At 38.1% G+C, this 27,465-nt stretch overlaps 12 protein-coding genes across 12 annotated transcripts; 8 read left to right on the plus strand and 4 right to left on the minus strand.

Annotated features, from left to right (window-relative positions):
- Positions 1-2,937: 2,937 nt before the first annotated feature.
- Positions 2,938-5,022, plus strand: FAA3 (long-chain fatty acid-CoA ligase FAA3; the record flags this gene model as incomplete). Its single annotated transcript, XM_033911142.1, has 1 exon — positions 2,938-5,022. One exon carries the CDS (start codon positions 2,938-2,940, stop codon positions 5,020-5,022), a length of 2,085 nt encoding a protein of 694 aa, XP_033767033.1.
- A 1,789-nt stretch (positions 5,023-6,811) lies between these two features.
- Positions 6,812-7,111, plus strand: URM1 (ubiquitin-related modifier URM1; the record flags this gene model as incomplete). The annotated part of the gene is made up of 1 exon (XM_033911143.1): positions 6,812-7,111. One exon carries the CDS (start codon positions 6,812-6,814, stop codon positions 7,109-7,111), a length of 300 nt encoding a protein of 99 aa, XP_033767034.1.
- Positions 7,112-7,264: 153 nt separating this feature from the next.
- NAS2 (Nas2p) lies at positions 7,265-7,927 on the minus strand (the record flags this gene model as incomplete). The annotated part of the gene is made up of 1 exon (XM_033911144.1): positions 7,265-7,927. The coding sequence occupies one exon, from the start codon at positions 7,925-7,927 to the stop codon at positions 7,265-7,267; it is 663 nt and encodes a 220-aa protein (XP_033767035.1).
- A 407-nt stretch (positions 7,928-8,334) lies between these two features.
- YIA6 (NAD+ transporter) lies at positions 8,335-9,456 on the plus strand (the record flags this gene model as incomplete). The annotated part of the gene is made up of 1 exon (XM_033911145.1): positions 8,335-9,456. The coding sequence occupies one exon, from the start codon at positions 8,335-8,337 to the stop codon at positions 9,454-9,456; it is 1,122 nt and encodes a 373-aa protein (XP_033767036.1).
- Positions 9,457-9,949: 493 nt separating this feature from the next.
- On the plus strand, positions 9,950-12,055 carry EPS1 (protein disulfide isomerase EPS1; the record flags this gene model as incomplete). The annotated part of the gene is made up of 1 exon (XM_033911146.1): positions 9,950-12,055. The coding sequence occupies one exon, from the start codon at positions 9,950-9,952 to the stop codon at positions 12,053-12,055; it is 2,106 nt and encodes a 701-aa protein (XP_033767037.1).
- Positions 12,056-13,365: 1,310 nt separating this feature from the next.
- Positions 13,366-14,238, plus strand: CFD1 (iron-sulfur cluster assembly protein CFD1; the record flags this gene model as incomplete). The annotated part of the gene is made up of 1 exon (XM_033911147.1): positions 13,366-14,238. The coding sequence occupies one exon, from the start codon at positions 13,366-13,368 to the stop codon at positions 14,236-14,238; it is 873 nt and encodes a 290-aa protein (XP_033767038.1).
- A 198-nt stretch (positions 14,239-14,436) lies between these two features.
- On the plus strand, positions 14,437-14,772 carry CMI7 (Cmi7p; the record flags this gene model as incomplete). The annotated part of the gene is made up of 1 exon (XM_033911148.1): positions 14,437-14,772. The coding sequence occupies one exon, from the start codon at positions 14,437-14,439 to the stop codon at positions 14,770-14,772; it is 336 nt and encodes a 111-aa protein (XP_033767039.1).
- A 74-nt stretch (positions 14,773-14,846) lies between these two features.
- On the minus strand, positions 14,847-17,687 carry INP51 (phosphoinositide 5-phosphatase INP51; the record flags this gene model as incomplete). Its single annotated transcript, XM_033911149.1, has 1 exon — positions 14,847-17,687. One exon carries the CDS (start codon positions 17,685-17,687, stop codon positions 14,847-14,849), a length of 2,841 nt encoding a protein of 946 aa, XP_033767040.1.
- A 534-nt stretch (positions 17,688-18,221) lies between these two features.
- SPAR_I01560 (uncharacterized protein) lies at positions 18,222-19,748 on the plus strand (the record flags this gene model as incomplete). The annotated part of the gene is made up of 1 exon (XM_033911150.1): positions 18,222-19,748. The coding sequence occupies one exon, from the start codon at positions 18,222-18,224 to the stop codon at positions 19,746-19,748; it is 1,527 nt and encodes a 508-aa protein (XP_033767041.1).
- Positions 19,749-20,379: 631 nt separating this feature from the next.
- On the minus strand, positions 20,380-21,132 carry SGN1 (Sgn1p; the record flags this gene model as incomplete). The annotated part of the gene is made up of 1 exon (XM_033911151.1): positions 20,380-21,132. The coding sequence occupies one exon, from the start codon at positions 21,130-21,132 to the stop codon at positions 20,380-20,382; it is 753 nt and encodes a 250-aa protein (XP_033767042.1).
- Positions 21,133-21,645: 513 nt separating this feature from the next.
- On the minus strand, positions 21,646-24,624 carry MPH1 (3'-5' DNA helicase; the record flags this gene model as incomplete). Its single annotated transcript, XM_033911152.1, has 1 exon — positions 21,646-24,624. One exon carries the CDS (start codon positions 24,622-24,624, stop codon positions 21,646-21,648), a length of 2,979 nt encoding a protein of 992 aa, XP_033767043.1.
- Positions 24,625-25,117: 493 nt separating this feature from the next.
- On the plus strand, positions 25,118-27,187 carry AIM21 (Aim21p; the record flags this gene model as incomplete). The annotated part of the gene is made up of 1 exon (XM_033911153.1): positions 25,118-27,187. The coding sequence occupies one exon, from the start codon at positions 25,118-25,120 to the stop codon at positions 27,185-27,187; it is 2,070 nt and encodes a 689-aa protein (XP_033767044.1).
- Positions 27,188-27,465: the final 278 nt, after the last annotated feature.

Below are 27,465 nucleotides of genomic sequence, written 5' to 3' on the forward strand. Positions count from 1 at the left end.
GACCGTTAAATGTGAGAATTTGGAGAATAATTAGATAATCGTTGGGATTCCATTGTTACTAAAGGCTATATACAATATTAGGTATACAGAATATACTAGAAGTTCTCCTCGAGGATATAGATTTCATTCCAACAAAATGATGTCAGGTCCAAGGAATTTTTGCTGTCTTTTACGCTTTCTTGTGGAAACATTAGGCTGTGGTATTATCGAAGACTAACGCAGACTATCTTACACTATGTAAGAAGAGTATAAAATGAGCATATTCAATCAGTTCACTTTAACAGTGTTCTCGGTAACTAATTTCTCTACGGTTCTTCTTTTCGTATTTCTGTCGCTCCCGCAGCAGTTGTAGCTATACTTTATACAGTGATAATACTGAAATGAACAGATAAGTAACTATATTGTATGTATTTTATAACCCACTTCTTTTCTTGGCATTCCTGGTTCCAACACTTTTTAGCCACTTAGGGTTTCTCAAATACCTAAATATTAATGAATGTGTTACGAATGTTAATAATTAGATTTTGGAATGGCTCTCGTACGTGATCTTTTCCTTGAAAGAAGTCTTCGAAAACTTGAGCGGCTACTATTGGCAAAAAAGCATCGAACATCTTCAAAGGTGCTTGGGTTCATAATCCATGATAGATGAAGACTTAGTAATTTATACGTTGGAGTGATATATTACTTTCTAGTCTAGACTATTGTAAGGGACATCCGTTATTCTCATATTTGCCTAATCACTGCTTGTTTCATTCCTTTCACCAAGGATGCCTCCCCAAATGCTAACGGAAAACGAAGTACCAAAGAGGAACATTGACAAGAGAAAGCTTAAAAGCTCTTTCCATTCATAGAAATCTCTGGATCTCGGTACAGGAATTTACACGTTTAATTTACTTCTTTGCCTTACATAACAAAATAATTTCCTGGGATAGTCAACTATATCTGACACGCGAGCCATCATCCATTCAAGATGGCAATGACGTGCTCTATATTAGATTATTCTCATCATCAGCACGTTGAGAGACTGATGGTAACGACCTTAATCCATGTGGGCAGCTTGGAAACCAGTAGAAAATTTTACAATGATATTTTATATTTTTTTTTGAGAAAAATGGAAATATTATACGTATTCCGGGGACAAGAACACGCTGGTCATAAGTATGATATGATGAAGATTATTATTCGTGTTGCTAGAATCTGCGGTTATTGAAACATGACGTAATAATCAGATCAGAAAAATGAAGTTCAGAGATTATCAAATTTAGGGGAAACTAAAGCGCCAGGGATTGAAAAGGTAGTGAGATGGAAAACGTAGTGAGATGAAACGATAACCTACGGACCGAGGATAGACGTATTCAATATACTATTTAAAAGTTGTTTTTGATTCCTTCTTGTGACGTTCCGATAGGAGGACTCCTAGTATATTTTTTATAGCTAGCAGTACCACTTTTATGAGAAATGGAAACCCCAACAACTATACTAAACGCTCTTTTGGTTTCAAATGTTGCAAAAACTTAGTTACATTCTTTAGTAAGAAGAAGAAGCGGAGACTACCAAAAAAGTACTCATTTGGGATACCAATAAAATCCGATTTAAGATCGAATCGCATCTTTGAAGAAACTCAGGACATCCTAGTGACCTCGATAAAAGCAAAGAGGTAAGCAACGGAATAACTTAACCCTTAAAATAATTCTACACTTCGCATAAATCTATTAAAGGAACGACCCACACCCTTAAAAGGGTTTTGTTAAGATTTCACTAAATACCCGGACAACCTCGTAGATCATTGTTTTACTCTCCCTTTAGCATGTTCTATGCCATCATAAGCTTTTTTTTGTTCACTGCAGTTCTGCCTTGAAAATGCTACATCTAAGGCGCTGATGCCAACGCCTAGACTAAATTATCACATAACATCAAACGCCCAACAAAATATCATAAATAGCTCAACAATATAACGCCAAAAGTTTACCGGAACGAACCATCAATGTTTACAGGCAAGTCCCCATCAAAAAGATATGTAAACTAAATAAATAAGACAAGAAATATTTTGTATCTGGCATTTCCTTAACGGTTTGATGATCCCTCCGTTACAGATAACGAAATCAGAACGAAAACAAAAATAATAACATTAATGAATCTCGACCAACATTTAGCAAGCGAAGCAACCATCTATTAGATTTTGTTTGTCAGTTCCCCCTTGGGAAACTGAAAAATGCTATGACCACTTTTATCACCATGACGAACCTTTTGTCAAAATGAAGCTACGAAAGAATTCTCTATTGGACCACTTTTCCTTTTCCTTGTCGCTAAAAGTCCTAGCACACTGCACCCAAATGATTATTGTGACCTCTGAGTGTCAGAAACTTACGAAGTAAAATTCATAATTGTGCCTTTCGTCAAGAATCGGAAAGCATAAAAAGAGGCTACGGTCTTTTTCAAGGCGAAATTTTGGAGATTTCAGACGCATGATACCAACAGTTTTTGGTAACATACTTTTTCAGGTAAAAGCTTTCTACGGCCACTGAAAGTAATGCAGAAGGTCAAGGCTAGAGGCGAAATGGCCGACTTAAACTAACCAGCACAACATTAATTACAGAACCGACAATCGAAAATCATAAAAAAAAAGAACACCAAATGAACTTTCTGTTATCTTAAAGCTTTAAAGTTAAAAGTGGCAGAAGCCTTGGCTATTTCGCTTCTCTCTTAGATTCTCGTACGACAGCATCGAGCGAAGAGTTGCAAACTATAGAATTCAATTCTCTAAACGATCTTTCCCGCTCTCCAATCGAAATAGACTTAACCCGCAACACAATTGACATTCTTCCTCTTTTTTTTTTTTTTTTTGCTATTTGGTTTCTGCATGCATAAAAGCGAGACTAGCGCATTAACACTTTATCACTTTCCCTCCTTTCCTAAAGATGACATGAGCATACATCAATGTCCGAACAACACTCCGTCCCAGTCGGTAAAGCTGCTAATGAGCATGAGACTGCCCCTAGAAGAAATGTCAGAGTCAAGAAGCGGCCCTTAATTAGACCATTGAATTCGTCAGCATCTACGCTGTATGAATTTGCCCTAGAATGTTTTAACAAGGGCGGGAAACGAGATGGTATGGCTTGGAGAGACCTCGTTGATATTCATGAGACAAAGAAAACTATTGTGAGAAAGGTTGACGGCAAGGATAAGTCTATAGAAAAGACATGGCTGTACTATGAAATGACACCATATAAGATGATGACCTACCAAGAGCTGACCTGGGTGATGCACGACATGGGTCGTGGGCTGGCAAAAATAGGTATCAAGCCCAATGGAGAACACAAGTTCCACATCTTCGCATCTACTTCTCATAAATGGATGAAGGTTTTCCTTGGTTGCATATCCCAGGGTATCCCCGTAGTAACTGCATATGATACTTTGGGTGAGAGTGGTTTGATTCATTCCATGGTCGAAACCGAGTCTGCTGCTATTTTCACAGACAATCTGTTACTGGCCAAAATGATAGTGCCCTTGCAATCTGCCAGGGATATCAAATTTCTAATCCATAACGAACCTATCGATCCCAGTGACAAGAGACAAAACGGTAAGCTTTATAAGGCTGCCAAGGAGGCCATTAATAAGATCAGAGAAGTTAGGCCAGATATAAAAATTTACTGTTTCGAAGAAATCATCAAGATAGGTAAAAAAAGTAAAGACGAGGTCAAACTTCATCCGCCTAAGCCAGAAGATTTGGCTTGTATCATGTACACCTCAGGCTCGATTAGTGCACCAAAGGGTGTGGTGTTGACTCATTATAACATTGTCTCCGGTATCGCTGGTGTGGGTCACAACGTTTTTGGATGGATTGGTTCTACGGACCGTGTTTTGTCATTCCTGCCACTGGCTCACATTTTTGAGCTGGTCTTTGAATTCGAGGCCTTTTACTGGAACGGTATTCTTGGGTACGGTAGTGTCAAGACTTTGACTAATACTTCGACTCGTAATTGCAAGGGTGACCTGGCCGAGTTTAAACCTACTATAATGATCGGTGTGGCTGCCGTTTGGGAAACTGTGCGGAAAGCTATTCTAGAAAAGATCAGCGATTTGACTCCCGTGCTTCAGAAGATTTTTTGGTCTGCTTATAGTATGAAAGAAAAGAATGTACCATGTACTGGATTTTTAAGTCGTATGGTCTTCAAAAAAGTCAGACAAGCCACCGGTGGCCATCTTAAGTTTATCATGAATGGTGGATCTGCGATCAGTATAGACGCTCAAAAATTCTTTTCCATCGTCCTGTGTCCCATGATTATCGGTTATGGTTTAACTGAAACAGTTGCAAATGCGTGCGTCTTGGAACCTGATCATTTCGAATATGGTATCGTCGGTGATCTCGTTGGGTCGGTCACTGCCAAATTAGTGGATGTGAAGGATTTAGGTTATTTTGCAAAAAACAACCAAGGTGAATTGCTACTAAAGGGTGCACCAGTCTGTTCTGAATACTATAAGAATCCAATAGAAACTGCGGTCTCTTTTACTTATGATGGCTGGTTTCGTACTGGTGATATTGTTGAATGGACTCCCAAGGGACAACTTAAAATTATTGATAGAAGAAAGAATTTGGTCAAAACCCTAAATGGTGAATATATTGCATTGGAAAAGTTAGAGTCAGTTTACAGGTCAAACTCCTATGTAAAAAATATCTGTGTTTATGCCGATGAAAGTAGAGTTAAACCAGTTGGTATTGTGGTACCCAACTTAGGACCTTTATCTAAATTTGCCGTCAAATTACGTATTATGAAAAAAGGTGAAGACATCGAAAATCATATTCATGAAAAGGCCTTACGAAATGCTGTTTTCAAAGAGATGATTACAACAGCCAAATCTCAAGGTTTGATTGGTATTGAACTACTATGTGGTATCGTTTTCTTTGATGAAGAATGGACACCTGAAAATGGCTTTGTCACGTCTGCCCAAAAATTGAAGAGAAGGGAAATTTTAGCCGCTGTCAGACCGGACGTCGAAAAGGTTTACAAAGAAAACACTTAGAGGGGGCTTGTTGTTTTCTTTTTCCCATTTATGCATGGTATTTCATATTTCTACAGAGCACCGATTAATGAATACCAAAAGTTACATGCACGATAAATGGTCTTCTCTTACAGATGCGGTAAATCAATTATTGATAAACTACATTTTACGTACAAACATGTTTCATTTCAGTAAGACAAATTACGATTGTATAATTAAAAAATATAGATTTTTTGCAATATGGAATTGCGTTCTCTTATTGGGTGCCACATGAGCTTTACTTGGAGATATTCATATCTGATGACTCCAAAAGCCATTATCTTTCTCATTTTAGGCTCTATCTCGGAGTTATGATACAAATGAGATAAAAAGTTATAATTATGTTCAGAAAACTCCAACGACAAGCACTATGTAGGGACAGATAAAAGCAGGGAGTTAAACCGTCTAATATGTTAAAGAGGTTAGTCTGGAAATCATCTGAGTGAGCTAGGAAAGAGCAATAAGAAACTTTTTTTAAAAGAATTGGAAAGATAATGGCATCCTTTTCTTGGGGAATGAGCAACCTTCTCAAGACATCATTTTAAACAGTAGGACACAAAAGTTCTAAGACAAGCTGACTCTATGTAGTCGCTTTTTTGGAAAAATATTTTTAAAGACGTTTATTGTTTGTTACCGTCAGAGGTCTTACTCTCATACACTTGGTTATTGACATCATCAGGACTCTGGCAGGATTAGACAAGAATGATGCAGATATAGGTGGGTGTTCTTTGGGAGTTTAAACTGTGGGACCGTCCTTAGTAAACCTAAGAATTAAGTAAAAGGAGAATTTGATTTATTTCCTACCTACGATTTTTCTTTGGGTTAGTATAGATGTGTTGATTGCAAAACTCCTGGTACGCTGCTTTACTTCTATGCTGATTTTTATTATGACAGTATTAAGGCGGTAAATTCTCGTTCCCATAAGTGTGCCAAGTAAATTAGTAGTCAACTGATTCTTAACGACCGTACCGAAAGTGGACTTAAGTAGTATGATTATTGTAAAAGTGATTGCTCCTGATAAATTCCGACTCCTCCTTATTCTCTTCCCTTGTTTCTCTGAAAGGAGTACATAGCTTTCAACAGCATTCTTAATATGTGGTTTTTGTTTGTTTGTGCAAGCTATGTTGATTGCGTCAGGTTTCTTGGAAATCTGGCGAGCGCAATTCAAGCCAAAGAGAATTAGCACAATGGACAAACAGTGTACCTCAGATAATAGTGAATAGTTTTGATATGTGTAAAACAACGATATAAAGAAATGAATGATATCATTGCTGTGAAAGTAAAGATGAGATATGTACGCGTTCTTAAAGTTAGGAGTCCAGCGTTTGACTAAATGATCAATTGTTCTTCCTGTGCAATGAAATAAGAATAAATACAATGTTTATGGTTTTCTTCAGCTTTTTTGATAGCTAAACGTTAAAATCAAGAAACAAAATACGGCTTGACGCCGGCAAAAGCTGCTACTAAATACCAGAGGGCTAGTCCCTAAAAAACTTTACCAATACTTACTAATCTAATTTACTCAATCAAGGATTTGGTGGTGGAACTATCTGACAGCTATCAAATGCCATCATTCTGCAAGTTCTCATTTAGTTTTTTTTTTTCATTGTCGCCATCTCGGCAGAAAAAATAAAACAAACTAATGGCATCGCATCGACCTAATTAAACACTACTGGCAGCTGGTATAGAAGGGAAGGGTCAAACAATCTCAAAGCAAAGGGCAACATTGAGCTCAGATACTAAAACCGACTAGATTGACTGCTAAATCAGGATGGTAAACGTGAAAGTGGAGTTTCTAGGCGGACTGGATGCTATTTTCGGAAAGCAAAGAGTACATAAAATTACCATGGATAAAGAAGATCCTGTCACAGTGGGCGATTTGATTGATCACATTGTATCTACCATGATTAATAACCCTAATGACGTTAGTATCTTCATCGAAGATGATTCTATAAGACCCGGTATCATCACATTAATCAACGACACTGATTGGGAACTTGAAGGCGAAAAAGACTATATATTGGAAGACGGTGACATCATCTCTTTTACTTCAACGTTGCACGGTGGCTAAGCAATGGAAGCGAATAATTTTTAAGAAGCAACTATAGATATATAAAGTGTTGTAGAGCTTTGAACGAATAACTGGTTAGATAACGTAGGTGATATGCAGATAATATAAAAAGTAATACTAATAATTAGATTGATTTTTAGTACACGACGAAGATTACAGCTCTTGTATCCTACACCCCAGAAGACCTCTACCCTCCCAGTTTCTCGAAGGCGTCAGCGATGTTTTTAGGATTTGCCCTTCCCTCAACAGAAGGACGGGAAGTGGCTTGTCTTCATTCTTTATGACAACCATCTGAATATTTTGAAGTTTAGAATGGTTTGCAGCATGTACATTACCAATAGAAATCAGTTTATCATCGACCTTCATATCTGCTTTATCTGCAGGGCTACCAGGTACTACCTCACTAATAAATGCAAATGGGATGGTATACTGAATGGCTTGATCGTCGTTATTCCTGGTTGTGTTTTGATTCGACCTAACATTCATATTATCAAAGTGCTGATTTAGCAGGACATGCGATCTTTGCAAAAGGTAATTTAAATCATTCTTTAGCATATTGACATTCTTCCTGATCATGGTGACCTGCAATACGTCGACATCCGAACGAGGATATCCGTCCGGCGTTACCAACGCAGAATCCATTCCGATACCTTGCTCCTCGAGGACGCTGAAGTACGCCTCCAGTTGTGCCTCGATATCCGTCTTTAACACCATCAATTCCGATAGTTTGAAGCTGTCCATTTGGCTAATTCTTGACGTTAGGCTTGGGTCTATCTTGACATTGGCCAACAATTTGCTTAACTCTTTTTCCTCCATTACGGTCGGTTCCTATTCTAATCCCTGCTCCGTTTTACTTTGGTAGTAACTTTTCTATCTTTCTCAATGCTGAATATTTTTTTTCCTTTATTATCTAATATTCAACCGTTATAAAGTAAGCCTTGTCGAGCATACGCCACGGCGCACGTAAGAAACAGTAATTTTTGAGTACCAGTGGATAACCAATAGCAAGATCACTACTGCTAGAGATCACAGATCCTGACCTTTAGGTAAGCCACTCCCAAGAACCCTTCCAATTACTTGTTTGTAATGTGGTCCAATAGCACCAATTTTTAGGGGTTACCCACCGGTCTAATCCTTAATCGAATTCTAAAAAGAGTCTCCACTGCAGGCTGCAAGTCGCAATGTTAATGTTATCAACACCGAAGGCAGCGGTTTTTAGCACTATGACACAGACTGATAATCCCGTTCCCAACTGTGGTTTGCTGCCCGAGCAGCAGTATTGTTCTGCAGACCATGAAGAGCCACTGTTGTTGCATGAAGAACAACTGATATTTCCTGATCATTCCTCCCAACTGTCCTCGGCAGATATCATCGAGCCAATTAAGATGAGCAGCAGTACGGACTCTATTATTGGGTCCACGCTGCGAAAGAAATCGGTGCCGCTGTCCTCAACGCAGATTACAGCTCTTTCCGGCGCATTTGCTGGATTCTTATCGGGTGTGGCAGTATGTCCTCTCGACGTTGCCAAAACGCGATTGCAAGCACAAGGACTACAAACCAGGTTCGAGAACCCCTACTATCGAGGGATAATGGGGACTCTGAGTACTATAGTAAGAGACGAGGGCCCACGAGGCCTATACAAAGGGCTGGTACCGATCGTCCTGGGCTACTTCCCAACCTGGATGATATACTTTTCCGCGTACGAATTCAGTAAAAAATTCTTCCATGGCATCTTCCCACAGTTTGATTTCGTTGCCCAGTCATGTGCTGCCATCACGGCAGGAGCTGCATCTACGACGCTGACCAACCCAATCTGGGTCGTGAAGACAAGACTTATGTTGCAATCAAACCTTGGCGAGCACCCTACACATTACAAAGGGACTTTCGATGCATTCAAGAAGATATTTTCCCAGGAAGGGTTCAAAGCATTATATGCGGGGCTGGTCCCCTCACTGTTAGGGCTATTTCATGTGGCTATCCATTTCCCTATATACGAAGATTTGAAGATAAGATTCCACTGCTATTCTCGGGAGGACAACGCCAACTCCATCAACTTACAACGATTGATCATGGCATCATCTGTTTCTAAGATGATTGCCTCAGCGGTGACATATCCACACGAAATCTTACGAACCAGAATGCAACTGAAATCTGATATACCGGATTCCATTCAACGACGTCTGTTCCCCCTCATTAAGGCAACTTATGCACAAGAGGGAATCAAAGGATTTTACTCTGGATTTACTACAAACCTAGTACGAACCATTCCAGCCTCGGCAATCACTCTAGTATCCTTTGAGTATTTCAGAAACCGTCTGGAAAATATTAGCTCTGTAGCATTTTAGAGTCGTCACATTCACACATATTATGCATTACGAACATGCTCGCGCTAACAAACACATATTTCCAGCTTGTAAATATACCTAACAAGATAACTCTCCCTCCCTAATATTCAGATAATCCGCATCAAACAGCCCACTAAATGCGCGCACATACATATATACATGCACATGATTATATAGACAACATATACCTATACATTTCCATAGTCTTGACAATATTCCGTATTTGCCATTTTCTTGGCACTATTTTACCTTATCGTTACCAAAATAGTCCCTTTATTAAATACTATTTTTAAAGCGAAAACGGGTGCGAACAAAATGAATGGCTTCGATTTAGCGCGAAACAGAAATACAGCATAGATCAGCGAGTATCATAGTACTGAGACAGCGCTTGTACTTTTCCTCGTGTTGGTATTCGTTTCCTTACTTCTTGTCTTCAGGAAATTATATCCAGAAAAGAAAACTAATACCAATAAAAACCAATCATAAGGCAGCCATGACAACGAATCTGAAAAGGCTCATATTCACCTTCCTACCATGCATCACCCTTTTGCTGAAACTCACAATAGCCGCTGCCGAACCACCTGAGGGCTTTCCAGAGCCCTTGAATTCAGCAGAATTCAAAGAAGAGCTATCCAAGGGGCTGCATATTATTGACTTCTATAGCCCATACTGTCCGCACTGCAAACACCTAGCACCTGTTTGGATGGAAACATGGGAGGAGTTTAAAGAAGAAGGCAAGAAACTAAACATAACCTTTTCACAAGTTAACTGTGTCGAGAGCGCCGATTTGTGTGCGGATGAAAATATTGGATTCTTCCCTGACATTAGACTTTATAACCCCTCAGGATACGTCAAATCGTTCACTGAAACACCAAGGACCAAAGAATCATTAATTGCGTTTGCGCGTAGGGAGTCTGTGGACCCAAACAACCTCGATGTTGATTTGGATTCTGCTATAAGTCAGAGCCAATATCTCGAAGGCTTTGATTTTCTCGAGCTGATTGCTGGTAAGGCAACTAGACCATATTTGGTTTCCTTCTGGCCGACCAAAGACATGAAAGATACCGACGATTCACTAGAGTTCAGTGTTTGTGACAAATGCCATGAATTCCAAAGAACTTGGAAGATCATTTCAAGACAGTTAGCTGTGGAGGATATCAAGACGGGCCACGTAAATTGCGAATCCAATCCAACAATTTGTGAAGAACTGGGCTTTGGCGATTTAGTGAAAATTACCAACCATAGGGGCGATAGGGAACCCAAAGTAGCGTTAGTTCTACCCAACAAAACCTCAAATAATTTGTTCGACTATCCCAACGGCTACTCAGCGAAGTCAGACGGCTATGTAGATTTTGCTAAGAGGACTTTTGCAAACAGTAAATTTCCCAATATAACAGAAGAGGAGCTTCAGAAAAAAATTTCCAGAAATGTTGATTTTTTACAAGAAAGGGGACCTGTAACCAACAATGATATCCGTTTAGTCTTTTCATATGATCCTGAAACTGTTGTTACTGAAGATTTCGACATTTTGGAATACCTAATTGAGCCTCTTTCAAAGATTCCAAACCTCTATTTGTATCAAATCGACAAGAATCTAATAGATTTATCCCGTAATCATTATAGAGGCATGTATCAAAAGATCAACTACAACACCGACGAAGCTCAAAAGAATCTTAATGAACAATACTTTACCATGAATACGGTTACGCAACTCCCAACCTTTTTCATGTTTAAAGATGGTGATTTCATATCCTATGTTTACCCCGGATACTCCACAACAGAGATGAGAAATATTGATACAATTATGAATTGGGTAGAAAAGTATTCTAATCCCTTAGTTGCAGAAGTTAACTCTTCCAACTTAAAAAAGTTAATGTCCTTCCAAACCAAGAGTTACAGTAATTTAGCAATTCAGTTAGTTAATGGCGGTGATAACAAACATATCAAAGGAAGCAATAAGCTTATCCATAACTTACTCCTCGCAAGTTGGGATTATGAACATATTCGGATGGAAAATAACTTCGAAGAAATTAATGAGAGAAGAGCCAGTAAAGCAAACGGGATCAAAAAATTAAAGGACAATAAGGCCCCAGCTAACAAAATTGTTGACAAAATGCGTGAAGGAGTTCCCCATAAGGATCAAAAAAAATTGTTACTGGGGTATTTAGATATTTCAAAGGAAAAAAATTTTTTTAGAAAATTCGGTATTACTGGGGAACATAAAGTTGGTGACGTGATTATCATTGATAAATCGAATAATTACTACTATACTACAGATAATTTTGGCGACACATTGACATCTAACAATCCTCAATCGTTGAGAGAGGCATTCGTATCCTTAAACATTCCATCAAAAGCTCTGTACAACTCTAAGTTAAAGGGGAGGTTGATGAATTCCCCATTCCACAGTGTTTTTAGTTTCCTAGACATAATCCACCAGAATGGCATGTCTGGCTACTTAATCATTATTTTTTTGATTATCACAATACTTAAAGGCCCATCTGTTTACAGAAGGTACAAAATAAGGAAACACTATAGGGCGAAGAGGAACGCTGCCGGTATCCTAGGAAATATGGAGAAGAAAAAAAATCAAGATTAAATGTTTAGGTAGTTATAAAAAATAAAAGAATGTCGATATCTTATGATGCTATCATAGCTATCTTTCATTTTCACTTTTTTTTGTCACTTAGTTTTAATGTACAATATGCAAATATTTATGTAATCCACACCCAAAAAAAAAGCACACCTACAAAGAAAAATATTATTAACCATGTTTTTATACTGATCCCAGATCTTCTGGCCATCTCCATCATGTTGCCGAAAGTCCTTTTGAGTTTTACGGAGGTGTTATGGAAAGTGTCACCAAGCTGGTCAATAGTTTGATTACTGCCTCTAATCTCATCACCCATCTTCAATGACAGTGACTTCAGTGCCTTTATCCTCTGACCCATAGCCCCCATTTGCTCTTCACTTTGAGATTCAAGTGATGCCAAAGTACTTTGAGAGTAATCTAGTTTGTCTGTACTCCCTAGCGCTGATGATCCATTGTCATCGAGATCATTTGATCCATCAGGCGGTCCGAACAATTGTGTCCTACCAGTATCACGTTGATAAGTGTTTCCCCCTGCAAATCTGTATACACCGTGCTATGGTTAGTAAAACGAATTCACTTGTGGACAATAATTCCTAGTATCGAAGTACTATAGTAAACGTCGAAAAAAAGGGCTACTCTAAATGTAGAAAGTCTAATTTTTCATACCTTGAACTCATCTGTGTGGCCTGGTGTTGTAAGATTCTTCAACCATATCTTTTAACACATTCAACATCTTCAAAATAAACTACTGTTTGTTTTCTACCATTCCTTGGCAAAGGGCGCGAGTTGAAAAAACTCCATCTTTAGCAGCTACTGGATACTTTCGTGATGTGGAAAATGTATGAAAGAAAGAATGATGAATCTCCTTACGTAGCTTAAGCCAACGATGAGGTAGTATTCATTAATCAACAAGTGTTAGTTTCGCCTGAAATAATACAAGAATATAGAAGACTCACAAACGTTTTTTCTGCTGTTCGCACCTTCAAATTTTGGCACATCGAATCATCACGAGTAAAACATATCCTTGAACACTAACCTAGAATGTACGGACATACCTGAAAATAGAATTATAAAGCGACCGTTGAGGCACTTTAGCTACTATCAGCAAATAAATACTATGAATTTAGTAGGCATTATTTAGAAGAATCACATTAGACGGCTCATCGCGCAGTAATAGCAAATGGAAAGAACTCGGAAGGCTTCCTTAGTCATCAACGTTTTATACCATCAATACAAAACAAATTGAAAGAAAAAGTTGAAAACTGTACGCATGCGTCACAGAGAATCCAAACCGTACACGAATATAGCAAGTAGGAATGGAGAAACAGGAGATAGGCGTTCCTGCGGCCTCTTTGGCAGGAATAAAACATATTATACTGATCCTTTCCGGAAAAGGTGGTGTCGGTAAAAGTTCGGTAACTACGCAGACTGCGCTGACCCTTTGCAGTACGGGCTTTAAAGTTGGAGTTTTAGATATTGATTTAACTGGGCCATCCTTACCGAGAATGTTTGGCCTAGAGAATAAATCTATTTACCAAGGTCTTAATGGTTGGCAACCCGTGGAAGTGGAAACTAATTGCGCTGGTTCTCTTAGTGTAATATCATTGGGGTTTTTGCTAGGCGATAGAGGGAATAGTGTGATATGGAGAGGGCCCAAGAAGACTTCTATGATAAAACAATTCATCTCCGACGTCGCCTGGGGTGAATTGGATTACCTACTAATCGATACCCCTCCAGGAACATCAGATGAACATATTTCGATTGCAGAGGAGCTGAGATATTCCAAACCGGATGGTGGTATTGTAGTGACTACCCCACAGAGTGTTGCAACAGCTGATGTCAAAAAGGAAATTAATTTCTGCAAAAAGGTTGATCTAAGAATCCTTGGTATAATTGAAAACATGTCAGGGTTTTTATGCCCGCACTGTGCAGAATGTACAAATATCTTTTCTAGTGGAGGTGGCAAAAGATTATCCGAACAATTTTCTGTCCCATATCTAGGTAACGTTCCTATAGATCCAAAATTTGTTGAAATGATTGAAAATCAAGCTTCAAGTAAAAAGACGCTTGTAGAAATGTATAGAGAGTCGTCTCTTTGTCCTATTTTTGAAGAAATAATGAAGAAACTGAGGAGACAAGACATTACAACTCGTGTTGTGGAGAAACACGATCAACCTCAAATAGATTGATCGGTTCCTTAAGGATGTTCCCAAATAAGGTCCAATCCTATATGTATATATATATATATCTGTGTGTGTGTGCGTGTATGTACTTATATTTTAATTTTTGGGGCTACAAGTATATTTCAATCCGTCCTCAATTGAAATGTGGCTGGAAGCTAAATAGTAAATAAGGCATGCACTTCAACTGGTTATACAGGGTATTCAATGCCGGGTAAATGTGGCCAAGAAATAATATTTAATCAGTCCATTCTGGGAAAGAGCAACTTTGTCGATTACAGAGGAACCACAGAATTCACTAGGTGGGCAATACTTTACTCGTCGGTCAATACTATGACTCGTGATACCCCTGAAGATGTCAGCACTGCAGGTGCAAAGGATATTTTAGAGGTTTTAAACCTACTAAAGGGAGGAGAAGAGAAAATATCAGAAGTGGAACTTAAGTTGGACGAAATGGAAAAGAAAATGGACTCTCTATTAGTTCAGTTAGAGGATCTGCACAAGGACAGCAACGATTTGGCGAAAAGTTCCAGCCAAAAATAAAGAGTACGCTTACAGTCGCACAGAGAAGGAACGTTAAATAAATACATACGATCTTTTCGCTAATAATCATTTATTTACCTTTCTATAAAAAGTGGCTCATCTTCGTTCTCGACGAACGGGTTGGGGTCTCTCTCAGGATTAATCATGTAAACGGCTGGGTCTACGTCAAGAACTACTTTAACTTGCTTCCCACTCCCAATCCACCATTTTTTCAAATCAGAACTAGGTGGTGGTAATTTTCTACCTCTTTTAGGCTCAGGAATTGGCGTCGGAGAATGCGTAGGGCCAGCTATTGGATCATTGCCCTCAAAACTTTCGGTAACAAATGCGTCATCACTCAGAACCGCGATTTTCTCATCATCATCCAATCCCTCTAGTCTTTCCATAATCTTCTCGTAAATTTGTGTACCCAAAGTAGTCTTTTTTTGTTCATCGACTACTGTTACTCTAGCCCTGAATATGGCATATACTGGTCTATGATCGGAAAACAATATATCTTCACAACATTTATACTCTAACTGTTTCAGTACTTCTCCTCTGCTCAAAATTCGGTCAGTCCATGCTGGTATCCTCATTTTTTCACTCGTGTCGTAGTTTTTGGTTCCTGGGTCAAATTTATAGGTAGGTGGGAAATCAATTGCCATTTCATGGAAGTATGGAAAAGACTCACCTGCGATCATTTGTTGATTAAGTTGATCTTTCTCAAATAGACTGGCATATTCTTTGGAGACAATTTTTCGTCTAACATCTTCATTTGACATCAATATTCTGTAATTGAAATCACCCATCCAAATAATTGCGTCGTGATCCTTTATTCGTAATCCTTTAGAGAACCTGATACTTTTTGCAATCGTCTTATAGTCGTTATGCCTTTGTTCAACATTTTCTAGCCCTGCCGCTAAATGAGATACCAGTACGCAAAATCTTGTAGCTGAATACTTGAAACTAACTGCGACGGCTCCTTTATTAGAAGCCATTCCTCCAAACCCAGTTTTTTTAACATCTCCTTCAATATGTTTTACTTTAGAATATTCTGTCTCATTCATAAATAATAAAAGTAAAATACCGCCCAACTGCGTACTCCATAGACGGACATATTTCTTTTTACGTCCGGGCCCATTTAACAACGTCAATATCTTCTTTTCCCAAAATTGTCGGACATATGGATCGGTAGCAAGCATATGACCTGGTGTAAGTTCTACTACTTCTTCTAATCCGATAACATAAAGATCAGCCATTTCATCATCCTTGGACATCGATTTCGGAAATATCCAATTTTTTATATCATCTTTTGGGATTTTCCCACTTATATTAAATGTTCCTGCAAAAATTGAGATGTCTTTCTCGAACGTATATTTTGACCTTAATTGCTTTAAATGCTGAGAGATGTAGATATGTAGCGGGTCGTATAATCTAACTCGAGAACCAAATAACTTCGAATAAACCTTTGTATACTTACCAGAATTTTTTGTGTGCTTAGTGTATGTTCGATCAAGCCAGTAATAGTTTTCCGACCATAGCTTATCATGCGCGTCTAAGAATGGGGAAGTTAGTTCAAATACATCAATTTCATTTGTAGTCAGTTCAAGTACTTCCTTGCTCACTAACCTTTCAACTGTGTTAGGTTTTTCAATTGAATCAAACGCGCTTATTCGTAATACCCCCGTTTGTTTTGCAAAGTAGATGCCTTTGGAGATATCATAGGCAAACGCGCCAAACTCGTAAATATCCTGCTTTAATAAATAAAGTAATTTATGGGGAGACTTTGTCAGAACACTCGAGCTGTATTCTATATTTGTTATTTTTATTCCCTTTGATTCAGCGCAATCCTTGTACGTTAGTGCTAGCTTTTCTTGAGATTCGCTTCTAGGTTTTATGATATTGACGATACTCACAACACCATATTTTGAGGTCAGATTATCAAAATGCCTGTCAAAAGCTCCTTGAGCTTCAATGGAATCTTTTGTTACCTTGATCTTTTTTCCATACAACAGTTGACTATCTACAGATTCCCAAAAAAGAGGAATACTTCCGTTCACTTGAGTGTAAGAGAAAATAAATTTTTCTGTGGTTACCACAATCTCTGTCTCAACAAATAGCGAAATTCTTCCATCTTCACTAATACCCTGCAACTCTAGCGTATCTTGTTTACTCTCAGTTGAAATCCTGGAAATTATGGTTATAGAGGCTGTATTTGGGCCATCCTCTATTAATGCTGTCTTGCAATAACCACGAATTACAAATGTTAAGAACCCTGCGTTAGCAAAAAGTTGTTTCTCCTCATTTGAAATTTTGCTTCTCCAGTTGATAACCTCACTTGCCAAATTAGAATTCCAAATAAATGACAAATCTTGGTTATCTACGGTATATTCTAAGTTATGTGATAAGCCGTGGTTTTTCACGATATTAGAGATATCGAAATCCCTAGAATAATAAAATGTTCCATCACTGAATAGTTTTTTCAAGGGACCACAAGGATGTTCATGGATCAATTTATCGTAGTTTTGCTCTGATCTTTCGCAAAGAAGGTAATCGAATACATCGCTTTCTAAGCTGTAAAAGTCAACATCTAATACCTTATAAATGCTCTCCGATGGCCTAACTTGATGATCTATGAGTTTCCATCGAGGAAACCCAACATTCTGAACACCAGATATGACGGCGACATAGATATCGCCATTAAGACAAACGAGTCCTAACAATCCATTAAATATGCAACTTTTGACTTCGAGATAGTTGCTATCGTTTGAAAGATCTGTGTCAGGAAAGGACTTAATTGTTACACTAGGAGTTTTACTTAGTTGACGCTGCTGGGAACTGGCACCTGGTATGCTGCGCAAACGTTGGAAGGATAAACAATAGTTATTGGAAGATATTACAATCGATCGTGATTTTCTACCGATGAAGAGTCTCATTTTAGTGAAATGTGCTCCTAATTCATACGACTAACACAACTTTATATCAATATTCGGTAGTTTAATCTCAGAATGCAGTTCAAAGGTTATATATGTATCAATATTTGTCTCAGCTTTCCGGTGTACAAATGCTTGATAAAGAGATTCGTTTAGCAATTACGCAATGCTAAACAAGAAGAAAAACGGGAAATGCTAAAGAGGATAAAACGAAGTTAAGAATAGAAGATTTGAAAAATAGAAGGACATTAACAAGTTGTATTGAAGCTTAATTCCTGATCTGCTATAGTGGGAATTTAGGAATAGAATCGCTTATTCCAGATTCCTAGAACACCCATCCCTTTTAAATAAAATAATAATACGTGGACTACGTAAGAAGATGGAGATACGTATACGCTCGATTTACTTACTATTCTCTGTAGTCACTATGTTATATAACAGAAGTTACAAGGAAAAACAGCATTACTAGGAATATTCGCAATAGTTGTACGACACCGCTAGGAAACGATCTCTGGCATATTTACGGCAAATAAATTAATGGACAAAAATTTTGAGGAACTGTGCTATTCATGCCGCACTGGTGATATGGACAATGTCGATCGATTGATTTCTACGGGAGTGAATGTGAATAGTGTTGATAAGTTTGACAACTCGCCACTTTTTTTAGCCAGCCTTTGCGGTCACGAAGGGGTCGTGAAACTTCTACTACAGAGAGGAGCCGTCTGCGATAGAGACAGATATGAAGGAGCTCGATGTATCTATGGAGCATTGACCGATGCTATCAGAGATACCCTTCTAAGCTATGATATATCCAAGGCTGTAGACGTTAAGCAACCCTTTGCTACTCATATCTCATCCATGTATAATGACGAAGGCTTTCTCAAGAGAGATATTTCATTTAGGGTTTCAAATGGACAACTATTCACAGCACATAGGTTCCTATTATGCGCAAGGAGCAACATTCTAGCAGAAAAGATGGTGACTGAGTGGGCGGACCATGAAATTGTATCCATTGAAGTCCGCCCAGATATTTTTGAGTTTTTTCTGAAATTTCTTTACTTGATTCCCATTCTACATCAAATTGAACCAGGACAGTACGAGGAGCTTATAGAACTATCTAGTAAATTTAATATTGAATTATTGCCCGAATTTTTAGACAAAGCAAGGCATATTGCCGATCCTACAGAGAAGTCTAGGTTAATGTCAGATTATCAATATAAGTTTACCGAGGTTGCAAGAAGCCAACTTTTAGTTTTTGTGAACAATTGTATTCTCAGATCTACCGTTGATCTTGTCGATAGTGAGCGACGAGCTTTTTCCTTGGTGAACTGTCTCGCTTATCCAGATATCCAACTCGCAGTAAAGAACCGAAATGGAAGCACTCAAATATACCCTTGTCACTTGGCTGTTTTGAACCGTGCAGAATATTTTAGGGCGATGTTCATAAACGACTTTAAGGAAAAGGTTACATATGTAAAAGCTAAACACTTTACAGGGAAGTATAATAGCGTCATTCCAGAACTGACACTCCCCAATTGTGAGTTTGAAGTTGCCGAAATTATTCTCCGCTATTTATATTCTGATAATACAGATATTCCCTGGATGTATGCCGTCGATGTTTTATTACTTGCCGATATACTTTTAGAGGACCGTTTGAAAACGATCGCTTCAACTATTATAACACAATCAAAAGAGTTTATTCAGCAACACAATGTCTTCGACGTACTCTATCTATCATGGGAAATAGGAGTGGAACGCCTAGAACAATTTGCAGCTAAATTTATAGCTATACATTTGCAAGAGTTATATAATGATCCAGAGATTAAAAGGGCAATTGTGTTGAGTTCACAAAGAATTTCTCTCCGCCAGGAAACTGATACTATTGAGCTAGTGGATGATATTAGGTACTATTTGCTCCGAAAATATTCCTTTGAACCGGATGATGTGGAGCTGTTCGAGAACCAAGATGATTTAGAATACTTAAAACAAGTAGGGTATCTTGAATACAGAAAAGATATGGAAATGGTAGATAATATTCTAGCCGATCTGGAACTTGATGTATAGTTTCCGCATTCCAAACTAAGCCTTATATACTTTTACCGTTCAGGACCAATGATTAATATTTATAATAAGTACTACAAGATTCTAAGAATTAATGACTGCTTTAAAAAAAAAAAAAAGAAGAATTAGTTATTCACGTGAATAGTATAAAATAGTTTTAATTTATTTTTAAATATTTGAATAAATATATTTAATATTTATTTTTTTTCTTTAAAATATTTATTTATGTTCTTGTTTTCCGAAGTTTTTTTTCCTACTAAATTTCCGGATAAAAATATTTTGTTATGAGCTACAGTAAATAAGATAATCACGATAGCAATTTGTCAAAAAATTTGGATATACCTTATACTTTACATACAATGCTAACCTCAGTAGGAAATAGATACATAGTATACCTTAAAAAAGTGATCAGGATTTTTGAATGAAAAATATAAAAAAATTATCTTGGGTGAAGGAAAGAAAATTTTGTCACAAGCGATGTCTTTTCCTTTTCTTTTGTCGTAGTTACGTTCGCTTTTTTTGTATGCTCTTCATCTTCGAAGATTTGTGGCGAAACAGAATTAGTTGGCTTTCAACTTATTTAGAAACCACCAGCGAACTTAGTTATTAAGTATACACATGAAAGCCTTTGCGTTTATTTCGAATCTTTATCTTGGACAGAACATTTAACGTTATCTGACGGCATGACAACAGATTTCTGGGAAGTTGATCTATTATTTTGCGTAGAATCTTTTGTATTGTTAAAATATTTCTTTTGATAGGTTCTATTCTTGTTATTGTAAGGACTTCTATAGTAACCATTCTTGCTATATCCAAAATTCTGATTTTGAGATTGATTTGGAGGGTACTGTGGATAATAAGGGAAAGTGTCAGGATTAGGGTAGGCCATTAAGGGATAGTTCCATTGCCATTGTTGAAAACACTGGTTTTGCATGTTGTAATGTCTGTTAAATCCTGGAATGTTAGTTCTTTTTCTAGAGACAGCAATTTTTTTACCTTTGAGTTCTCCTCCATTTAATTGCAGGGCCTTTTCTCTATATGCCGGACTTTCGAATTCAATATAGCCATAACCTTTTGGTGTTCCTGTGTTTCTATCATAAAGAAGCGTTATTCTTTTTATTAGACCACAGTCTTTGAAATGCTCTTCTATTTGTTCCGGGGTGACATCTGGAGTAATGTTACCAACGAAGATAGAACGAGAGTCAGCTTCAAGTTGATGAGCATGTTTCTCTTCCTTGCTTAGCTTTTGCGACACCTGTGGAGTTCCCTCGATAGACAGTTTGCCCACTAGCTCATCCAGCTCGAGCTCTTGTTTGTCGTTCTTTCTACTGTTCGAAGGTTCCGCCTTTGAGGTTGCATTAGTAGCGACTTTCTCTTCTTGGGACATAACAGCAATTACAAGTAACGATACTATATGACAGCAAAGACTAGTTTATGTTGAGGGGTTTGATTGGAGAGTGAAAGTTAAGATTAATTACTTAATCAAAATCAAATTTGAAATTTGTTGCATTTTAAGGTTAGTTTTCGGAGTAGGAAATTGTTGCGGTTTTTTTTTTACTTAACGAATGATTGATAATCTTTTTAATATTCTCCAAGAAACAAGATGTTTAATGTGACGATTGGCATAACCTGAAATGCGGTAGTTAGTGCTTTATGACAGTAAGATTTTTGTACTGGTAGGCTCGGAAGAGTATTTATTGCGCTTGTCGTTGGCCCAAATTTTATGATTTGTTATTTCAACAGTATCCCTATATGAATAAAAAAAAATGTAAAGAAAATGAGTTAGTAGTAAATAATGTCCTTGAAGTATTTATGCGATATATATAGAATAAATCCATAAACATTTATATATTACAGCAGCCTTATTTTTGAATAGACGGCAATGTTCAAGAATGTATCGTCAAAAATCTGAATCTGAGCCCAGTATGTCGTCTAGTTCTGCGTTCGACAAGATCAAAGATTGGGATGAATCGTGGTTGACGCTATTATCCACTTGGTTTTTGTCGTTATTTTTCCAGAGTTTTTGTGTGTCCCGTAACAGGCTTCTCGCCAAACATTTGGTATAGTTCATATCAATTATTCTCTTCTTATTATCATTCCTCTCTTCGTCAAACAATGAGATGATTTCTGTAACCTTTTGACAGTGTGGAACTTTTACACCTTTGGTGTATTGTACAAGATTAGGCTCAACATCAAAGGAAACCCCCTCTGGCATATAATGCCTTCTGAATAGATCTCTGTCGTCTACTGTTAATACCAGGTTTTTCTTGTCATCAATGCACTTCTTTCCCTTTTCAAAACTGTGTTGGTTTTCTCGGATGTCTTCCATATTTTCCTCGATTTTAGCTGGAAAACTACAATCATTCACAAATATAGCCATGCTAGGGTGTTGAAAATTAGGAAGTGGCTTTCGCTGGCCAAGATTCTCCTCAATAGGGTCAATGACAGCCTCCAGTTCTTTTTGGCGTCCATTCCGTCCATTCGCAATAAGGACATCATTATTATCGCTGATTTCCTCATCTTCAGTTTCTAATGAAGAAGAAACTTCCTCAGTTGAATCATTTTCCAGATTATCCAAAGCTTTAAAAATTTTCTGCCTCTTGATAGGGTTTTCATTTTTTGTTACCAGTTGTTTCCCACCACTTTCATTCACCAAGAACTTATTAAGTAAACTACTTGCACTAACAATACTGGTTTCAACATTATCGGGCATAAAAAACTTCTTCGTCATTTTATTTTCCTGAACTTTCTTTTTCCTTACTATGGTTTTTTTTGGCTTTACTTTTTTGCCCATCATACACTGGGTGGCATAACGAATAACTTCGTCAACATCTTCCATTTCATTGATTACTTCGTTTTCATCATTAATCGTGATCAACGTCTCGCGACACTCTGGAATAATGTCTTCAGGGATTATTCGGTCCGATTTTTTGTAGTCAATGCATTGTTTGGATATAAGCGCTTGAAGAGTTGAATAGTCTTCCATAGCTCGCTCAAATTTGTATGATTCATTACTACTAAACAGTAATACTATTTTACCATCCCGCTTTCTACCTGTTCTACCCATACGCTGGATATTTTTGATTGGGCTACTTGTAGTGTCATAGCAGATTATTAAATCAACTTCCCCAATATCCAAACCTTCTTCTCCAATAGATGTACAAACTAGAACATTATATTCACCCTTTTTGAAGTTATGGATAACCTCTTTTTGCATTTTTTGGTTCATTCCGCTAACCTGTGCCTCCTCAGAGCTCCCCGTTCTTCTGGCACTTCTTTCAAGTTTATCATTTTCCACTTTTTTAGTTCGTTCAGCTTCCAAAAATTCCTCTTCCTCTTGCCTTTTCAATCTCTCCATCTTCTTCCTTCCCTTTGGCGCATGTTTTCTTGTGTATTTGACTTCATCAAAACCTTCTTTTGCACGAGCTTGTCCAATAAAAATATGAGGCCTGATTCGATTGTCGGCTACCGAGTCTATGAATTTCACAATTTCAAGTGCGCTTTCTCTAAGTTCTGTAAAAATAATAACCCTCGAGTCAGAACCCCTTTCTTGAAAAAATTCCATTAGTTCATCTCTTACACATTGTAGTTTCCCATGACCGACAAATTTCGGATCACTTAAATAATTTTCACATTGCTTTTTAATATTTTTCAAAATTGGATGGTAATAAAACTCAGCTGCAATTTTATTAGTAGATTTTTTAAGATTATATTTCGTAGTGAATTCTGTACATTTATTCTGAAAGTAATTAAAAAATGTCCTTATTCCATAAATTTTCAATCTTTTCAGCATTTGTCCCACATTATTCAATAGCTGTAAAATAAAAAAATTCCGCCACTTAATTCCTTCAGGTATAGTGGGGTTAGCGATGATTTTTTGGCTTTGTTGCATTGCTTTGAAGGCGTTTATTTGTGAAGGATCACATTCCTCATATATACCCAATTCTACAGCCTGTTGAAGCACAGGCTTGACAGCTATACCTAATTGTTCGATTATGTCTTCAATTTCTAACAAAAGAGGTACTTCAATTTTTTCCTTTTTTCTTTTCTTCATATATTTCACGATATCCATACTTTCTTCAGTTCTAATTTCGATTTTGGAAATATCCAAATTATTAACCACTTCTTGGACACCCTCCAAGTCAGAAGCCGGTGTAGCAGTCAATGCTAATAATCTGTATGATGAATTAAACCTGTCTATGAATTTTACCACATTTGTATACGCGTAGGAGCCAGTAGCCCTGTGAGCTTCGTCAATGACAAGACACACAATATCCTTAGGATCCAAAACACCTCTCTTCAAATCATTCTCCACCACTTGCGGTGTGGCAAAGAAAACTCTCTTATTAGCCCAAATTTCTTCTCTATTTTTCCTACTCTTATCGAGTAAGATAGCAGTTTGATCCGAAGGTATTCCTGTTATACCTAAGCATGCCTTAATTTGCTGGGCCACCAAAGGCCTAGTAGGAGCAGTGAAGATTATTTTAGCTTTTTTGGTCCAACGAAAATAATTTAACATTACAGTACTGGCAATGAACGTTTTACCCATACCCGTAGGGATGGCGCATAATGTATTTTGAAACAAAGATTTATGAACAATTGTATACTGATAATCCCTTATCTCGTAATTTGTAGGGTACACGTAGAACGATAAAGCATCGTAATCCAGCTCATGATGCGTAGGCCCGAAACTGACATGTCTTTGAATTTCTTCGTACACAGTTTTCTGCCCAGGTAAAACGTTATTATGGAGATCTTTTTGAACCGGTACAGCGCGTCTCGTTATAGTTTCTTTGACCGATTTGTTGATAGCCTTTTCATACAGTTTATCCAGTTCGTCATCTTCAAAATCACTAAAGTAATCATCTGCACTAGCCATCAGAATGAAAAGGGGAAACTAAAAATTAAAACAAAATCGGAACGTGTTGAATAAACTGAAGTGAGCCACTATATTCTCGAACCACAATTCTTAGCTCCCTTCGTGATACAGCACAGAGGACCTCTATTGATCAATTCAAGATGCCCAGATATATATACAGGTAAACCAGTTATTACGCATTACCCGGTTTATGTCCCCAATGTAAGCCTCTAAGAGAGGGATGTCAATGGAAAGGAAGACTATGGATTTCGTTTGAATCAATCTTGCAAATTTCCGATGTGATTATCCTTTTGGAGTGTGACTTTTATGTCCCTTCATTCTCTTTTTTGACTAGTCTTTTCTGCCACATGCACTAGGAAGTGGGTCTTGCTTTGCTAGGCGCGAAGCAAAAGAAAAGGAGAAAGATTGAGTATTTTAACCCAAGCCTTTAGGCTTAGCAACATGTCATGTTTTACTATGATCTAACAGTAAGTCAAATTTGACCAATTGTACAATGTCATCAGAAGTTACACCAAAAATACCCGAGAGGCCTTCAAGGGGGAAGACATCTGAGCTGTTTCCGCCACATACCTCTGAAACAGGAGATACAAAAGCTAACAGTGAGCCACCAACACCAGCAGAAAAGCCCAACATACCAACACGGAGGCCCATGCTTAAAGCAAAGACGATGACTTCTTTTGAGAGTAGTACGGTTCCAGAAAGTTTGCCCCAGGTACCATTACAAAGGCCAATTAGACGCTCCACTACTGAAGAACTAAATAACGTAATGAACAACACCAGTAAGGAGTTGGAGGAGATTGAAAGCTTGATTTCAAAGCACAATGCACACACTGTTTGTAGAAAAAAGAGTCCAACCGCTGTCCGAGAAGGAGAAGTGGCTGCTATTCATCAAAACGACCAGGGAAGCGCATTAGGCGACAAAAGTTCTTCTACCCCAGAATCATCCCGATCCGAAACAAATGAGCATAAGAATGACGGGGGCAATGAGTCTGCTGTCCCACTTTCGGATTTAGTTAACTCGTCTAATTATGAAACGACAGAGCGTAGTGACCCCGAAGACCGCACTGGAGAGCAGAAGGTACATGCTGCTCTAGACGATGAGGCAGGGGATAGAAGCGATTTTGGGGAAAAGTTCATTTCTGGAGATATGACACTACCGGTGGATGTTAGTAAGGACGTAGAAGAAGATAGCTTTATCGCTCAGCTTTCACCTGGAATCGTCGAATCAGATGATAAAGCTGGAAAGCTCACTAGACTTCCTGAATCAAGTTTCGAGGAGTTGCAGAAGCATCAGGAACAACAGGAAGAGAAACTTTTCCAAAATCCAATCGATGAAGAAAGTACTACATCTTTAAATGAGAAACAAGAAAACAAGGACAACTCGAAAGTAAACCCTCAGCCGGATAGGCCTCCCACTTCTGGCACGATTACGCCAGCAACTAATACAAACATTCCTTCACAACCAAAAAGTGAACAGGAAAATGACGTTCCATTGATCCCACAGAGTAGGCCAAAGAAGGATCTTGAAGCAAGCGTACAAAAAGAGGAGTTACCTAACGTAGAAAAGAAGCTTATATCCGAAGAGCATGATTCAAGCCAAGGTAGTACTGGGGAGAAAAGTAAAATCCCAAAAGTTCCATCTGAAAGACCAAAGAGGCGCGCCCCACCTCCGGTCCCCAAGAAACCTTCTTCAAGAATTGCGGCCTTTCAAGAAATGTTACAAAAGCAACAACAACAAGACCTGCATAATAACGCAGCTTCTCCAGCTACTACCGCTTCAACAGATATTGGTAAGAAGCACACTGACTCTTCTACTGCCAGCAGTTCCACAAAGGCTGATTTCACGAACAAATTGAATGGGCTGTTTGCGCTACCTGGTATGGTAAACCCTAGACAACTTCCACCTTCCTTGGACAAGAAGTTGTGCTCCCCTGATACTGAACCTAAAGTAGGAAAACAGGAGCAACCACAGGCAAAAAACGGACCTCTAGGTAACACTAGAAGGGCGAGAGGACCTCGTGGGCGTAAATTACCCTCTAAAGTAGCTAGTGTGGAGAAGGTTGAAGAAGATGATAACACTAATAAAATAGAAATATTTAACAATTGGAATGTTTACTCTTTCTCCTCTAAGCAAAAAATTTCAACAGATACTACTCCCAGTGAGCAGCTAACAATTTTGTCAAGTGAGCAAGCAGAAAAGGCCTGGGATGAAAAGGCAAAAAGCATCTCCGAGGCGCAACCAGAACAGCCTCCGAATGAGGTGGGGACTGCTCTCTGTCCAACTGGGTTGGAGGAAAAGAAAGAGTCCACTGCTAGTACTGAATCGGTATCCGTTTCTCCGTTGTCACAGACAGCCGCTGTAGATAACAGGAAAGCTGTGAGTGAAGAATCTCTGTCCCCATCAGAGGCCATCGCCAACAGAGATCAAGACGATACAACAGAGATACAGGAACAGCAAATGGAGCACCAAATGGAGGCAGATATGAAAAGGGAACTCTCAGGCGACTACGAAGACATTGATTCTGCTTTACATTCAGAAGAAGCGTCTTTTCACTCACTTTAGGATCTTATAAATAATATGTATGAATAAACCCTATACTGTGTATTAGGAGGGAATACGTGAATGAGCGAGGAAACTAGAAGCGTTATTGACAATAGCGCAGTACGAACTAGATTTTATTGCTATATATCTCTTCATTTTTTTTTTTTACCCGCACACCCTAAATTTTGTGCTAATTTGAAGTAGTGCGTATTGAACAAACTAGTAGATTCACAATATGAATAAACAAAGTTATGCTAAACTAATAAGTATTCTCTTGCGGCCAGAAGGGATATTCTACA

Source organism: Saccharomyces paradoxus, chromosome IX (assembly GCF_002079055.1).
Source record: "Saccharomyces paradoxus chromosome IX, complete sequence".
Lineage (NCBI taxonomy): Eukaryota > Fungi > Ascomycota > Saccharomycetes > Saccharomycetales > Saccharomycetaceae > Saccharomyces > Saccharomyces paradoxus.